At 42.7% G+C, this 17,219-nt stretch overlaps 1 protein-coding gene across 3 annotated transcripts in view; it reads right to left on the bottom strand.

Moving 5' to 3' along the window:
- Positions 1–17,219, bottom strand: part of ZNF236 (zinc finger protein 236) — a 235,408-nt gene that overhangs the window by 192,161 nt on the left and 26,028 nt on the right. For all 3 annotated transcript variants that reach the window (XM_073566497.1, XM_073566490.1, XM_073566480.1), the window contains exon 5: positions 15,113–15,237. In XM_073566497.1, coding sequence (XP_073422598.1) covers positions 15,113–15,237 — 125 coding nt within the window. The remainder of the gene's footprint in view (positions 1–15,112; positions 15,238–17,219) is intronic.

A 17,219-nucleotide genomic window follows, 5' to 3' on the forward strand; every position in this document is an offset into this window, starting at 1 on the left:
CATACCATGAATTAAAGTAATAATCAGTATACCAGTTTACAGAAGATGTGACCCTGTGCTAAATGCAAAACACGGTGCAATCTGTAGTCATATATGATCGCAGTATACCGTTAACACGGTGTATAATCACATATGATGGCAGTAAACTGTTAATACTGTCTATAAGCACATACTATGTGTCATAGAAAATATTAATGCAGGAAAGATATATATTTTTGTACAGTATTAGCCAGCGGATAGAAAAATATTTAGAATTGAGAGTCCTCAGTGGTTGATACCTTTTAATGGCTAACTGAAAAGATGGTAACAAATTGCAAGCTTTCGAGACTACTCAGGTCTCTTCATCAGGCATTGACTAATACAACATCTGAAGAATCACATATTTATACACAACACAGCACAGATATAACGCAATATATAAGACAAGTGATGTGAAGCAGAAATGATTATGGGAGAGGGATAAACATAAATATTGGAACAGTTCATAGATAAGGAGTGTGAAAGTTTTATTGTCCTCTGATTGGGGTCTGATTCTGTGTTGTGATGCCCCCAGAAGGTCTGAAGAGCAAATTCCTTAATTGATGTAAAAAGACATAAATCCATGCAACATTCATTCCTGTACTGAGTGTGTCAAAGGTTGTCATAAATTTATACTCCCAGACTCTTCTGTCTCTCTGAGATTTGAAGTTACCATTTAAGACAAGTAATTTAATGTCCATCATGCTATGACCGGGGGTACAAAAATGTTTTGCCACAGGTAGATCTATTGTTTTTTCTCTTATTGTGTGACAATGAGAATTCATCCTTGTTCTCAGTTTTTGCCCGATCTCTCCCACATACAGACCCCCAGTTGGACATTTAGTACAAATAGTTAAGTGCAGGTGTACAGGATTTTTGACGCCTCAAAAAAATGTAACATATTGCGTTCGCCGCGCACCACCGCACACCGCGAAATGTATGCGTATGCAAACGCATGCAAACGCATGTCCCTGCGTACACTATATACAGTGCCTACAAGTAGTATTCAACCCCCTGCAGATTTAGCAGGTTTACACATTCGGAATTAACTTGGCATTGTGACATTTGGACTGTAGATCAGCCTGGAAGTGTGAAATGCACTGCAGCAAAAAAGAATGTTATTTCTTTGTTTAATTTTTTTTAAAATTGTGAAAAGTTTATTCAGAGGGTCATTTATTATTCAACCCCTCAAACCACCAGAATTCGGTTTGGTTCCCCTAAAGTATTAAGAAGTATTTCAGGCACAAAGAACAATGAGCTTCACATGTTTGGATTAATTATCTCTTTTTCCAGCCTTTTCTGACTATTTAAGACCCTCCCCAAACTTGTGAACAGCACTCATACATGGTCAACATGGGAAAGACAAAGGAGCATTCCAAGGCCATCAGAGACAAGATCGTGGAGGGTCACAAGGCTGGCAAGGGGTACAAAACCCTTTCCAAGGAGTTGGGCCTACCTGTCTCCACTTTTGGGAGCATCATCCGGAAGTGGAAGGCTTATGGAACTACCGTTAGCCTTCCACGGCCTGGACAGCCTTTGAAAGTTTCCTCCCGTGCCGAGGCCAGGCTTGTCCGAAGAGTCAAGGCTAACCCAAGGACAACAAGGAAGGAGCTCCGGGAAGATCTCATGGCAGTGGGGACATTGGTTTCAGTCAATACCATAAGTAACGTACTCCACCGCAATGGTCTCCGTTCCAGACGAGCCCGTAAGGTACCTTTACTTTCAAAGCGTCATGTCAAGGCTCGTCTACAGTTTGCTCATGATCACTTGGAGGACTCTGAGACAGACTGGTTCAAGGTTCTCTGGTCTGATGAGACCAAGATCGAGATCTTTGGTGCCAACCACACACGTGACGTTTGGAGACTGGATGGCACTGCATACGACCCCAAGAATACCATCCCTACAGTCAAGCATGGTGGTGGCAGCATCATGCTGTGTGGCTGTTTCTCAGCCAAGGGGCCTGGCCATCTGGTCCGCATCCATGGGAAGATGGATAGCACGGCCTACCTGGAGATTTTGGCCAAGAACCTCCGCTCCTCCATCAAGGATCTTAAGATGGGTAGTCATTTCATCTTCCAACAAGACAACGACCCAAAGCACACAGCCAAGAAAACCAAGGCCTGGTTCAAGAGGCAAAAAATCAAGGTGTTGGAGTGGCCTAGTCAGTCTCCTGACCTTAACCCAATTGAAAACTTGTGGAAGGAGCTCAAGATTAAAGTCCACATGAGACACCCAAAGAACCTAGATAACTTGGAGAAGATCTGCATTGAGGAGTGGGCCAAGATAACTCCAGAGACCTGTGCCGGCCTGATCAGGTCTTATAAAAGACGATTATTAGCTGTAATTGCAAACAAGGGTTATTCCACAAAATATTAAACCTAGGGGTTGAATAATAATTGACCCACACTTGTATGTTTAAAATGTATTAAAATTTAACTGAGCAACATAACTTTTTGGTTTGTAAGATTTATGCATCTGTTAATTAATCCTGCTCTTGTGTGAAGTTTGAAGGCTCTAACTTATTTGCATCTTACCAAACCTGCTAAATCTGCAGGGGGTTGAATACTACTTGTAGGCACTGTATGTACGCATGATGCATGCGGATCAAACGCTGCGCACAAAGACGCAAATGTGAAACGAGCCTTATGGCACATGTTTGAACTTATCAGTATAAAAGATACCTGTCCACAACCTCAATTAGTCACACTTCAAAGTCCACTATAGTGAAGACCAAAGAGCTGTTGAAGAACACCAGAGGCAAAATTGTAGCCTTACACTAGGCTGGGAAGACTGAATCTGCAATAGCTTGGTGTGATGAAATCAATTGTGGGAGCAATAATAAGAAAATGGAAGACATACAAGACCACTGATAATCTCCCTCGATCTGGGATTACACGCAAGATCTCACTCCATGGGGTCAAAATGATTACAAGAATGGTAAGCAAAAATCCCCGAACTATACAGAGGGACCTAGTGAATGACCTGCATAGCACTGGGACCACCGTAACAAAGGCTACCATCAGTAACACACTCTGCCACCAGGGACTCAGATCCTACAGTGCCAAACATGTCCACCTGTTTAAGCCAGTACATGTCCGGGCCCGTCTGAAGTTTGCTACAGAGCATTTGGATTATCCAGAAGAGTACTGGGAGAATGTCATATGGTCTGATGAAACCAAAGTAGAACTGTTTGCTAGAAAAAAAACTTGTCGTGTTTGGAGGAGACAGAATGTTGAGTTGCATCCAAAGAACACCAAACCTACTGTGAAGCATGGGGGTGGCAACATCATGCTTTGGGGCTCCTTCTCTGCAAAGGGACCAGGATGACTGATCCATGTATCATGAGATTTTGACTGCAAACCTCCTTCCATTGAAGGTGAAACGTGGATGGGTCTTTCAGCATGATAATAATCCCAAGCACACTGCCAGGGCAATGAAGGATTGGCTTTGTAAGAAGCATATGAAGGTCCTGGAGTGGCCTACCCAGTCTTCAGATCTCAACCCCATAGAAAACCTTTGGAGAGATTTGAAAGTCTGTGTTGCCCAGCGACAGGCCCAAAACATAACTGCTTTAGAGGAGATCTGAACGGAGGAATGGGCCAACATACAACCAACAGTGTGTGCTAACCTTGTGAAGACATACAGAAAATGTTTGACCTCTGTCATTGCCAACAAAGGATAAAAAAGAAAATATGGAGATGAACTTTTGTTAATGACCAAATACTTATTTTCCACCATAATTTGCAAAATAAATCTTGCCAAATCAGACAAGGTGATTATCTGGATTTGTTTTCTCATTTTGAGTCTCATAGTTGTGGTCAACCTATGATGTCAATTAGGACTCTTTCACACTTCAGTCTTTTAGAATCAGTCACAATCCGTCAAAGTGCTGAAAAAACGGATCCTGTGCAGATTGTAAAAAACTGATGCACTGGATCCGTTGAAGGAGCAGTTGGTGGAGTTTTAACCCCTTACCTACAATTGACGTAATATTCCGTCCATGTGACCATGGACCTAATTACCATGGACGGAATATTACGTCATCGCGGTGAGCGCCGCTGATCGCGGCCGAGTGTCAGCTAATTATCATAGCTGACACCCAGCACAATGTGTCAGGGGCGGTCACGGACCGCCCCCGACACGTTAACCCCTTGCACACCGCGATCAAACACGATCGCGGTGTACCGGGGGTTAAAGGGAAGCATCGGCAGGGAGGGTGCTCCCTCCGTGCTTCCCTGAGCCCCCCACGGCAGCGCAATGTGCAGCGCTGCTGCAGGGGGCTCCTTTCCTGCAGGTTCCCGGATCCAATATGGCGACGGGGACCTCCGGGGGCCTGCAGGAAGCTGGCTTCCTCAGTGCCTGCAAAGCGCAGGCATGAGGAAGCCTGTGCAGTGCCTGTGACAGATTGCTGATCTGTCACAGGACAGTTATGTCCCCCCTGGGACATTGTAATAAAGTAAAAAAAAAATAAAAAAAAAAAGGGTAAAAATAATTAAAAAAAAAAAAACGCTAAATTAAAAAAAAAAAAAAATATTCCCCAATAAATTCATTTTTTGGAAATAAAAAAACAAAAAAACAATAAAAGTACACATATTTGGTATCGTTGTGTCCGTAACGACCCGCCCTATAAAACTGTCCCAATAGTTAACCACTTAAGCGAACCCCTTAGAAAATAAAAATAAAAAACGAAGCAAAAAGTAATGATTTATCATACCGCCGAACAAAAAGTGCAATAACGCGCGATCAAAAAGACGCATATAAATATCCATGGTACCGCTGAAAACGTCATCTTGTCCCGCAAAAAACGAGCTGCCATACAGCATCATCAGCGAAAAAATAAAAAAGTTATAGCTCGCAGAATAAAGCGATGCAAAAATAATTATTTTTTATATAAAATTGTTTTCATTGCATAAAAGCGCCAAAACATAAAAAAAACCTAAATGAGGTATCGCTGTAACCGTACTGACCCGAAGAATAAAACCGCCTTATAAATTTTACCGCACCCGGAACGGCGTAAACGCACCACCCAAAAGAAATTCATGAAACGCTGGTTTTTGTAAATTCTGCGTCCCAAAAAACGAAATAAAAAGCGATCAAAAAAGTCACATGCCCGAACATGATACCAATAAAAGCGTCAACTCGTCCCGCAAAAAATAAGACCTCACATGACTCGGTGGGTCAAAATATGGAAAAATTATAGCTCTCAATATGTGGTGATGCAAAAACTATTTTTACAATAAAAAGCGTCTTTTAGCGTGCGACAGCTGCCAAATATAAAAACCGCCATAAATAGTAAATCAAACCCCCCGTTATCACCCCCTTAGTTAGGGAAAAATAATAAAATTAAAAAAATGTATTTATTTCCATTTTCCCATTAGGGTTAGGGCTAGGGTTAGGGTTAGAATTGGGGGTTTCCACTGTTTGGGCACATCAGGTGCTCTCCAAACGCAACATGGCGTCTGATCTCAATTCCAGCCAATTCTGCGTTGAAAAAGTCAAATGGTGCTCCTTCCCTTCCAAGCTCTGCCATGCACCCAAACAGTGTTTTACCCTCTCATATGGGGTATCAGCCTACTCAGGACAATTTGCAAAACAACTTTCGGGGTCCTATTTCTCCTGTTGCCCTTAGGAAAATAAAAATTTTGGGGCAAAAATATCATTTTTGTGGGAAAAAATTTTTTTTTTATTTTCACGCCTGGGCGTTATAAACTTCTGTGAAGCACTTGGGGGTTCAAAGTTCTCACCACACATCTAGATAAGTTCCTTGGGGGGTCTAGTTTCCAAAATGGTGTCAATTGTGGGGGGTTTCCACTGTTTTGGTACATCAGGGGCTTTCCAAACGCGACATGGTGTCCGATCTCAATTCCAGCCAAAAAAGTCAAATGGCGCTGCTTGCCTTCCGAGCTCTGCCATGTGCCCAAATAGTCATTTACACCCACATATGGGGTATCAGCGTACTCAGGACAAATTGCACAATAACTTTTAGGGTCCTGTTACCCTTGGGAAAATAAAAATTGGGGGTGAAAAGATCATTTTGTGGAAAAAATATGATTTTTTAATTGTACCGCTGTACATTATAAACTTCTGTGAAGCCCTTGTGGGTTCAAAGTTCTCACCACATATCTAGATAAGTTCCTTAGGGGGTCTAGTTTCAAAAAATGGGGTCACTTGTGGGGGGTTTCCACTGTTTAGGTACATCAGGGGCTCTCCAAACGCGACATGGCGTCCGATCAGAATTCCAGCCAATTTTGCATTGAAAAAGTCAAACGGCGCTCCTTCCCTTCTGAGCTCTGCCATGCGCCGAAACAGTGGTTCCCCCCCACATATCAGGTATCAGCGTGCTCAGGACAAATTGCACAATAATTTTTGCAGTCCAATTTCTCCTGTTACACCTGGTAAAATAAAAAAAATTGAACCTGAAGTAATTTTTTTTGTGAAAAAAAGTTAAAAGTTAATTTTTTTTAAATATTCAAAAAATTCCTGTGACGCACCTGAAGGGTTAATAAACTCCTTGAATGCGGTTTTAAGCACATTAAGGGGTGCAGTTTTTAGAATGGTGTCACTTTTGGGTATTTTCTATCATATAGACCCCGCAAAGTGGCTTCAAATGTGATGTGGTCCGTAAAAATAAAATGGTGTTGCAAAAATGAGAGATCGCTGGTCAACTTTTAACCCTTATATCTTACTAACAAATAAAAATTTTGGTTCCAAAATTGTGCTGATGTAAAGTAAACATGTGGGAAATGTTACTTATTCACTTTTTTGTGTGCCATATCTCTGTGATTTAAGGGCATAAAAATTCAAAGTTGGAAAATTGCGGAATTTTCAAAATTTTCGCCAAATTTCCGTTTTTCTCACAAATAAACGCAAGTTATATGAATGAAATTTTACCACTAACATGAAGAACAATATGTCACGAGAAAACAATGTCAGAATCACCGGGATCCATGGAAGCGTTCCAGAGTTATTACCTCATAAAGGGACAGTGGTCAGAATTGTAAAAATTGGCCCGGTAGTTAACGTGCAAACCACCCTTGGTAGTGAAGGGGTTAAAGGGACAGAATTCTGGAGAGAGAGAGAGAAGAGATGAAAGAAAGAAAGAAAGATAGAAAGAAAGAAAGATAGATAGAAAGAATGAAAGAAAGAAAGAAAGAAAGGAGAGAGAGATTTATGTGCCAGAAAGGCTGTGAGGGTTAAATTAAATGAAGAGAAATTGTTCCAGGCATGCTCAGTTGTAAAAACCGGAATCCAGCAACGGCTCCTGCACCCATAGGCTTCCATTATAGCCAACGACGGGCGGCGCTGGATCCGTCACTGTCCGACTTTTCGATGTACACAAAAAACGTTACTTTGTCCGTTGTCTCCGACCGACGGACAAAGAATTTATGACGGATCCGTCAAATGACGGATGAAATGGACGGCCACCCGTCAGTCACAATCCGTCGCTAATACAAGTCTATGAGAAAAAAACGGATCTGGGGGCAAATTTGCTGGATCCGTTATTTTCAGAAAACAACGGATTTTGACTGAAACAAAAAGACAAGTGTGAAAAGGCCTTACAGGCCTCTCTCATCATTATACAATTATGAACTTGCACAATTGGTGGCTGACTAAACACTTTTTCCCCCACTGTATAACCACATATTAAGGCGGTTTTTGAGTTCTATAAGTACCACTTTTTCGCCATGTACTTATCCAGGACATCTATGGAGTACAGATTTTGCAGTCTTACCTGGACCTTTGGAACAATCCAAAAAGTCTATTTTGAGGAGACCAATACTAAAAAAAAAAAAAAAAAAAAAAAAAATAGTAATAGTTTGAAGCCCTATTTTAGATTTTTGGGCCCCAGGATCCCCAAGCTCTGCCCCTGCATGCTTAGATACTGGGCATTACAGTGACTGAACAAGCCCCCATCCGGAGCTTGTAGGGCTTTATATGTAGTAGTCACGGTAAATCACAAATGATTGTAAGCTACATACAAAAAGGACTGCAGAGGTCAGACACAGCAATACTTACACTGGCCAACCAATTATTTTTACTAGACAGATCCCTTTGTTTACACCTCATTGCCATGGAGACCAGCCACCACTGCTAGACAGCAGAACATGAGCAGCGCTTACAAGCGCTTTTCTACTGCCATCGAGAGAATTGCTCCGAAGCTAACCAGGATCGCTGGAGCGTGGTATTGCCCTCCACAGGGCATAGCAGCCGAACAGAAGCAGTGCTCTCAACCGTCCAAAAATTCGAAACGCTGTAAAAATTAAGCACTTTTTGGAAATGTCAGTAAAATATTTAAAAAAAAAAAAATCAGAATTATGGGCTGTAGACATATATATCACTGATAATGATTTATCATAGTATTTTTAGTGACACATTGGAAAACCTGTCTGTCCGTGATTTTTTGGTAAATCGGTCCAGAAAAAATAAAACGTCAAGTGAGCACTCCTGTTAGAAGAAGAGATTAATCCTTAAGCCTGTGTGAACAGAGCCTACTAGCTCTCACAGCCGAGGTCTGAACAATCCAATCCGGACTAGTGAGAAACTGGACAGGGAAAATATACGTAGCATAGCTTTCTCCCATCTCTTAGTAAAAAGCTACAGCTGATCAATAATGGCGTGATGTGTGAATCCAGCCTTGAAGACGTATTATCAGAAGTTTTCATTTCCCCTACTGATTTCTAACCCTATAATATTTAAATAATATTTTGGTCCATTTCTGCTCTACTGGATCAAGACAAAAAAAAAAAAATTCCACAAAAACAAGACTTTGCCTTCGTCTCCAGACGCTGACAAAAGATTATACGATATTCAATGGCCTGTAACACCCATTCACACATACAATAATGAGCACCAAGAAACTGAACAGTGGAGAATGGGGAAATAAGGCAAACAGGAGTTTTTTCCATGGGTGAAGGGTGACCTCTAGTGGCTGAACTGAAACTGCAGGAAAAAAAATGGCGTAAGAAAAAGGCCAAGCAACAGGCAGCTGCAAAGGACAAAGATGTACTGACACAATCACCGTACCATTCACAGCAATGCCAAGCATAGGTGTTCGCAAGAAATGGAATGGGCTTCTTTATGGGCTCAGAAATAACATCAAATCTTAGGTCCATGACATTAATAAATCAAAATTTATAACCACTTCTTTTGATCTCACAGTAAACTCTAAACTAGACTCAGCTTACCTCTTCTTGAGATCTGTTAGGGAACAGTCGGGTGACCGCCATACACAAGGGTGGCTGTACTGGTCCCTGAAAAGAAGGGCAGCTATACTGATCCCAGGAAAAGAAGGGCGGCTACACTGGTCCCTGAAAAGAAGGGCGGCTATACTGTTCCCAGGAAAAGAAGGGCGGCTACACTGGTCCCTGGAAAGAAGGGCAGCTATACAGGTCCCTGAAAAGAAGGGCGGCTACACTGGTCCCTGAAAAGAAGGGCGGCTATACTGTTCCCAGGAAAAGAAGGGCGGCTACACTGGTCCCTGGAAAGAAGGGCAGCTATACAGGTCCCTGAAAAGAAGGGCGGCTACACTGGTCCCTGAAAAGAAGGGCAGCTATACTGATCCCAGGAAAAGAAGGGCGGCTACACTGGTCCCTGGAAAAGAAGGGCGGCTACACTGGTCCCTGAAAAGAAGGGCGGCTATACTGTTCCCAGGAAAAGAAGGGCGGCTACACTGGTCCCTGGAAAGAAGGGCAGCTATACAGGTCCCTGAAAAGAAGGGCAGCTATACAGGTCCCTGAAAAGAAGGGCAGCTATACAGGTCCCTGAAAAGAAGGGCAGCTATACAGGTCCCTGAAAAGAAGGGCAGCTATACAGGTCCCTGAAAAGAAGGGCAGCTATACAGGTCCCTGAAAAGAAGGGCAGCTATACTTGTCACTGAAAAGAAGGGCGGCTATACTTGTCACTGAAAAGAAGGGCGGCTATACTGGTCCTAGGAAAAGAAGGGGAGCTATACTGGTCCCAGGAAAAGAAGGGCAGCTATACTGGTCCCTGAAAAGAAGTGCGGCTATACTGGTCATTGAAAACAAGGGTGGCATACTGGTCCCCGAAAAGAGGGGTGGCTATGCTGGTCCTTGAAAAGAAGGCCAACTAGACTGCTCTCTGAAAAGAAGGGCGACTAGTCTGGTCCCTGAAAAGAAGGGAGGCTACACTGGTCCCTGAAAAGAAGGGTGACCAGAACTGGATGGACAAATGTCTTTTTTCAGCCTTGCTAACTATGTTACTATGACTATACTGGTCCCTGAAAAGAAGGGCGGCTATACCGGTCCCTGAAAAGAAGGGCAGCTATACCGGTCCCTGAAAAGAAGGGCGGCTATACCGGTCCCTGAAAAGAAGGGCGGCTATACCGGTCCCTGAAAAGAAGGGCGGCTATACCAGTCCCTGAAAAGAAGGGCGGCAATACTGGTACCTGAAAAGAAGGACGGCAATACTGGTACCTGAAAAGAAGGGCAGCTATACTGGTCACTGAAAAGAAGGGCGGCTATACCGGTCCCTGAAAAGAAGGGCGGCTATACCGGTCCCTGAAAAGAAGGGCGGCTATACCGGTCCCTGAAAAGAAGGGCGGCTATACCAGTCCCTGAAAAGAAGGGCGGCAATACTGGTACCTGAAAAGAAGGGCAGCTATACTGGTCACTGAAAAGAAGGGCGGCTATACCGGTCACTGAAAAGAAGGGTGGCTATACTGGTCCCTGAAAAGAATGGCTGCTATACTGGTCCCAGGAAAAGAAGGGCGGCTATACTGGTCCCTGAAAAGAATGGCTGCTATACTGGTCCCAGGAAAAGAAGGGCTGCTATACTGGTCACTGAAAAGAAGGGCTGCTACACTGGTCCCAGGAAAAGAAGGGCAGCTATACTGGTCCCAAGGAAAGCAGGGCTGCTATACTGGTCCCTGAAAAGAAGGGTGGCTATTCTGGTCACTGAGATTTTTTTTTTTTTTTTTTTTAAAGAGTCAGATATGCATTTTTGCGTAGTTTTATTTTCCTGTAATTTAATTGCATAATATTCTGCACATTACCCCTTAATGACAGAGCCAATTTGGTACTTAATGGCCAAGCCAATTTTTACAATTCTGACCACTGTCAATTTATGAAGTTATAGCCTTGGAAAGCTTCAACACATCCCACTGAGTCTGAGATAATGTCACGAAAAAAAACATTGTACTTCATGTTAGCGGTAAAATTTATTCAATCTAACTTTGCGTTTATTTATGAAAAAAACGGAAGTTTGGCAAAAATTATGAACATTTTGCAATTTTCAAACTTTTAATTTTTGTTCCCTTAAATCAGTTAGAGGTGTCACACAAAATAGTTAATAAATAACATTTCTCACATGTCTACTTTACATCTGTACAATTTTTGACAATTTTTTTTTGTTAGGAAGTTATAAGGGTTAAAAGTTGGCCAGCGATTTCTCATTTTTACAACAAAATTTACAAAACCATTTTTAGGGACCATTTGAAGTGAGTTTGAGGGGGGGGGGGCTCAATATAACAGAAAATACCCAAAAGTGACACCATTATAAAAACTGCACCCCTCAAGGTGCGCAAAACCACATTCAACAAGTTTATTAACCCTTCAGGTGCTTCACGAGAACTAAAGCAATGTGGAAGGAAAAAATGGACATTTTACTTTTTTCACAAAAAATATACTTTGGAACCATTTTTTTTTATTTTGACAAGGGTTTCAGGAGAAAATGGACCACAAAATTTGTTGTGCATTTTCTCCTGAGTACGCCAATACCCCGTATGTGGGGGAAAGCCACTGTTTGTGCGCATGGCAGGGCTCAGAAGGGAGGGAGCACAGTTTAACTTTTTGAACGCAAAATTGGCTGGAATCAATGGTGGTGCCATGTTGCGTTCGGAGACCCCTTGTGTACCTAAACAGTGCAAACGCCCAATTCTAACTCCAACCCAAACCCCAACACACCTCTAACGCTAATGCCAACCATAACCACAACCCTAACCCCAACACATCCCTAACCATAACCCAAACCACAAACCTAACCCCAACACACCCCTAACCCTAATCCCAACCCTAATATTAGCCTAACTTTAGCCCAACCCTAATGGAAATAAATACATTTTTTTATTTTATTATTCTTACCTAACTAAGGGGATGACAAAGGGGGGGTATGATTTACTATTTTTTTTATTTTGATCACTGTGATAGCATCTATCACAGTGATCAGAATGAACCAATAGGAAAAATGTCCTATTGTTTGTAGGGTACCAGCCGGCAGATCTCGGCGGGCGCACTACGCATGCACCTGCCATTTTCTTCCCGGAAGAAGATGCCGGGTGCAGGGGAACTTCATGGGGGGATGCAGGGAAACCGGAGGTACAAAGGGAGGATCGGAGGACCCCATTTCTCTCTCCTCTGATGTGCGATCACATCAAAGGAGAGAGAAATTAAATGAGAAATCAGACTTTTTTTTGCGGTCGCCGTAATACCGTTAGTAACAGCGACCACAACACTGGGGTCGGTAAAAACCGACCAGAATCATGTTCTCTGTGGTCTCAGCTACTCCCCCAGTAGCCGAGACCCCGGAGAAATTCTGACTCTGGGGGAGGGGAGGCGCTATACACTTATTTCTCAGCGCCGTTAAAAAGCGGCGCTGAGGTATACAGTAAGTACCCTTAACTGCTGCAGTTAAAAGGCATACTGGTGGTCGTTAAGGGGTTAACAGTTACTCAAAACTCTCCTAGGAAGGGCAAAGCCTCACTTTAACTTTCTTACATAATCAGGTTTCAGTTTTATTAATCTTTTGGATTGACTGACAGTGCTGTAGTTGTTTAATAATAAAATGAATCATCAAAAATACCATTTGCCTAATAATAGTGCACAGTGTATATAGTACATCTTAGGTTGTTTCCATCTTCTCAGATGGGTATTTTTGTATTGTTATTTTACTTTTAATAAAAAATACCAGCAACATCTCCTTATCTAATTGTCTACCGATGCCAAGGGGAATAACTACCACTGATGCATAGCAGCTGTGGCTGAACATGCACAGGGCTTACAATGAGTATGTCAGCACCGCACTGAGACCGGCCAAGATTGATGGAGAGCGACGTTAGCTCTCGATCCCGGCCACCTTCTGTCTCACTATGCCTCATACAGCACCATGACAGCGCACACTGTCCAGCCGGCAGGGTGGCAATGCTGCTAGATTGAACTAATACTGTATAGAGGGAAGGATTACATCAGCTCACCGATGAGGGTAGTTGTCCTTGGATGGGTGCCGTGCAAGGAAATCCTGAGCCTGGTTCCCAGGTGAGACAAGGCAAGTATAAGGAAGAAAATATCCAACTACCACCAAGGGATTGAATTATATCTAAGATGAAAAAAAAAATTATTATTGACTCATGCGAAAAACAGCACTAGGCCTACGCGTTTCAAGCAAACATAGCTCTTAGTCATGGCACTAATCAAACATACATAGAATCTTTAAATACTCAGACACATGACCTGACACTGTAGTGCCGCCTATAATTAATTTCCTAATTAAACATTAATTATGGGCGGCACTATGGTGTCAGGTCATGTGTCTATGGGTATTTAAAGGGAACCTGTCACCAGCAAAAATGCTATATAACCCTCACCAGCCCCGCCCCCATGACGGAGACCAAATGCTGCCGGGGGGGGGAAATAAAATTAATTTTCTTCCCATAGTGTTTGGCTACGAGCAGGTGTCGATTGGCGCAGGTTGGCAACACTATTAACCTGCATATTAACCCCATATCTGCAGGTTAATAACATTTTTGCTGGTGACAGGTTCTCTTTAAAGATTCTATGTTTGTTTGATTAGTGCCATGACCAAGAGCTTTTTTTGTTTTGCTTGAAACTTCTAGTGTTTATGTTTTTAACCATGTTTTATAGCATGTGTCAATAAAAGATGTTTGTTTCAGAAATAATTAATTCCCTTGGCGGTAGCTGGATATTTTCTTCCTTATACTTACCATGGCTTGAACTAACCATGAAGCCAGCCTAGGTTTAGTGTTCCTTTAAGTCCATTGAATTAGATCAATCTAAATTCTAACCAGGTATCGGAGATCAAGGCACAGAAAATAATTATACAATTCCTCTTCTAATTACTTGCCTATGATGCAGATATTACTAACAACTAGAGATGAGCAAACGTGCTTGGGTAAGGTGTTATCCAAGCATGCTCATGCGCTCACCATGCATCTTCTACTTGCTCGAAAAATATGTTCGAGTTCCCGTGGCTGATCGACAGCCGCAATACGTGCAGGGATTACTTGTTTGTTAAGCTGTCCCTGCATTTGTTGCGACTGTTGAACAGCTACTGGTTGTGGACAGGGTTCCTTCCCTGTCCTCTCAGGGTTAATTTTGTATGGCCTCCTTTTGGTTTGGGAGGGCTATATTTACCCGCCTTCATCTGGGGATCCTTGTCAGTGATACATCTGTCTTGGCTGTGTGTATGACCCCCTGGTGTGCTTGCATACTGTTTAGTCCGATTGCTTTCTCGTGTATGACCCGGTCTATTTTCTTGTTCTGTGCATTGCCTTGTGACTGTGCTTACTTGTCTGTTTCTGGCTCTGACCTTCAGCTTGGTACTCTAATTTCACACCTGTCTGCCCCGTTTGCACTGCACCTCTATCTCTGGCTTCCCGACCTTTTTGCTACATCCTGACCACTCTTAGCATCTCCCCCTTTGGCACTTTATTGACCTCCCAGCTTGACTTCAGCACGTTCAGACTACTCTCCAGCATCGCCGATCACCGCTGCTACTCGGCGTCTGGCTCCGCCTCCGGCCACTCCCCCGGTGGTCACGTGTCTTAGGTCCTGCGCTCCGGCAGGTAAGCTCACCGCAGCGCTCCTCACACACTCTCTGTCCTTCTGTAACACGTGCACATACTCCTGCTGTAAGTCTGCAGCAGGGTTCTTGATAGCTACGAGACATCCAGCCGTAGAGACTCTAATACTCGATTAGCACATGAGCATACTCAGATAATCCAAGCATGTTCGTTCAATACTAACACCACTTTCTTATTCCGGTGTTCTCTTTATAGGAACATAGCAGAAAATCCCAGAACATATACTGAACTGCAATCAGCGTCTGAGCGGCACTTTCTTACCTGTGTGGATTCTAATATGGCGCGTTAACTGACTTGGCTTCTGAAATGTTTTACCGCAGTGTGGACAGGAGTAGGAGAATCCACTTCTATCTATGTTTCTATTGTAAGATCTGGTACTTGGGACCCTGGAAATGCACAAAAGCAAAATGTGAACAACACTGCAGGAAAAGTTGCCAGAAATGACATAGTAGATGCAAAATAATGAAGCGTTGGTCTCCCTACTGCTGACATTCAAGCACTCCAAGAATTCTGCAAGAGCAGTGTTTTGTCTTCTGAAAGTGATGTTCTGAATAAATTATTGATAAAGAAACTGATACAGCTCGGAATAGCCTCTGCAGAGGAGATATTAATACTGCTGTTATAGCAAAGTAACAAGAAAGGGATTGGGATGAGCGGTAGCTAGAATTTCAACACTCTGCACATTGTTTAGCAAATGACTTATGGAAAAATCTTACCTTGGTGGTTAAAGAGAACAATTTTCAAATTGTTTCCTTTTTTTCATTTCTGCTAAAATCTCTACATCCACTGGAAATATGTCAAGAGCAATCAATGGATGGGCAGATAACGGCTACACTAAATCTAAATAGTGAATAAGATAAGTCATCAATATGAGGCGCTGGGGACTTGGCACCCCCACCGATGAGCGATGTCCGCAACGTACGGTGCGGCACACCTCAGTTCTCACTTGGTGGTTGGCGATTGGCGGAGGTTGCTGCACCTTTGAAGATTAGGGACCCAGGAAGAGCGTCGCCGTGATGCGGCAGTGGGCTTCATCACATTCTGAACAGAATGTCAACTAAGAATCTAATGTTCAGTTTTATACATTTCTGCTTAGCAGCAATGAAGTAATGTAGACGTTTTGGCCATTCAAATAAATTGGGCAAAAAACAAGCATAAATGCATATTTTACACAGCAGGGAAATCTGCTGCAAATCCTCAATGTGTGCACACAGCCTAAAGTAGATTTTCTGCACTAAGTGAACTGGTCCCCATTTTGCATGTGATGTCTCAGAGACATAACATGCCCTACATCCTCTCGTAGTTCACCCTTCTGGCCAAGAGAGTCTACGGCACACGAATTGGCCATCGTTCACAAATGGGCCGGATGGTCTACAACATCCCAGCGCCCATATTAGCGCCAATATGAGTGATGCCGGGAGGAGCAACAGGTGGGCTAGGGTTGTACAGAACCCGGTGTACAAAGAGGGATCAAGTGGGCAATGATGCTCAAAGCCAGATGTAAACCGAGCGGCCAGAACTGCTGACCCAGAGGAGCTAAAAAAGAGAAAAGCCATTTAAATTGAAAAGGGGATGGCTTTGCAACACTATACAGAGTGTGACCAGTTTTTGCACTTCTTGAATTCTCGCTGCATCTCAGAGTATTTGGTTTTTTTTGAGTTTTATTTTTTTAAATCGGCCATATGATACAGAATTCAGAGATATGTTTAGTGTTAGTTTTTTTTAAAAAAAAATGTTCATTTCTACATCATCATATATCACTACATGTTATAGAAGAGTGCATCCAGCACATATGTATCTTACGCTGGGCACTTGACTCTGAGTACAAGTGGTTACTTCTCTCTGAAAGCTTCTATTTTATTCTGTCTGTATCCATCCAGTGTCATACTGTATGGCCTCTTGTAGAGTTAATTAACTCTTCTCTTCATCACTCTGCTGTTCATCTTCTGCGATTTTTTCCGTCATTAGAAACTTTCGCTGTTTACCTTTTCCATACTTCTACTCTGCCTCCACTTAAAAACACTATATATTCAAGTATTGAAAATATTAACCTAAAAAAGCTTAACTCATGGGCAGTCAGGCATTAACTGGAATCTGTCAGCAGGTTTTTGTTATGTAATCTGAAGGCAGCAGGAGATAGAAGCTGAAACACAGAATTGAGGGATGTGTCACTTGTCAGTGTGTGGAGATTACTAGCTGTGAAGGATTTATTACTAAGAGATTAACATTACAGACTAGTCCATCAACTAATCAACTCACTGACTACGTACACAGAGGCCTGGTTTGGGCGGAGTTAGCTGTGGTGTGGGAGGAGTTAGCTGTCTCAGCTCTGCTTCATTCTAAATCTAAAAAGTCTGATTGTGTCGGA

The sequence above is a fragment of the Dendrobates tinctorius genome, unplaced genomic scaffold, assembly GCF_039654945.1.
Source record: "Dendrobates tinctorius isolate UK_male_01 unplaced genomic scaffold, ASM3965494v1 ptg000004l, whole genome shotgun sequence".
NCBI classification, from domain to species: domain Eukaryota; kingdom Metazoa; phylum Chordata; class Amphibia; order Anura; family Dendrobatidae; genus Dendrobates; species Dendrobates tinctorius.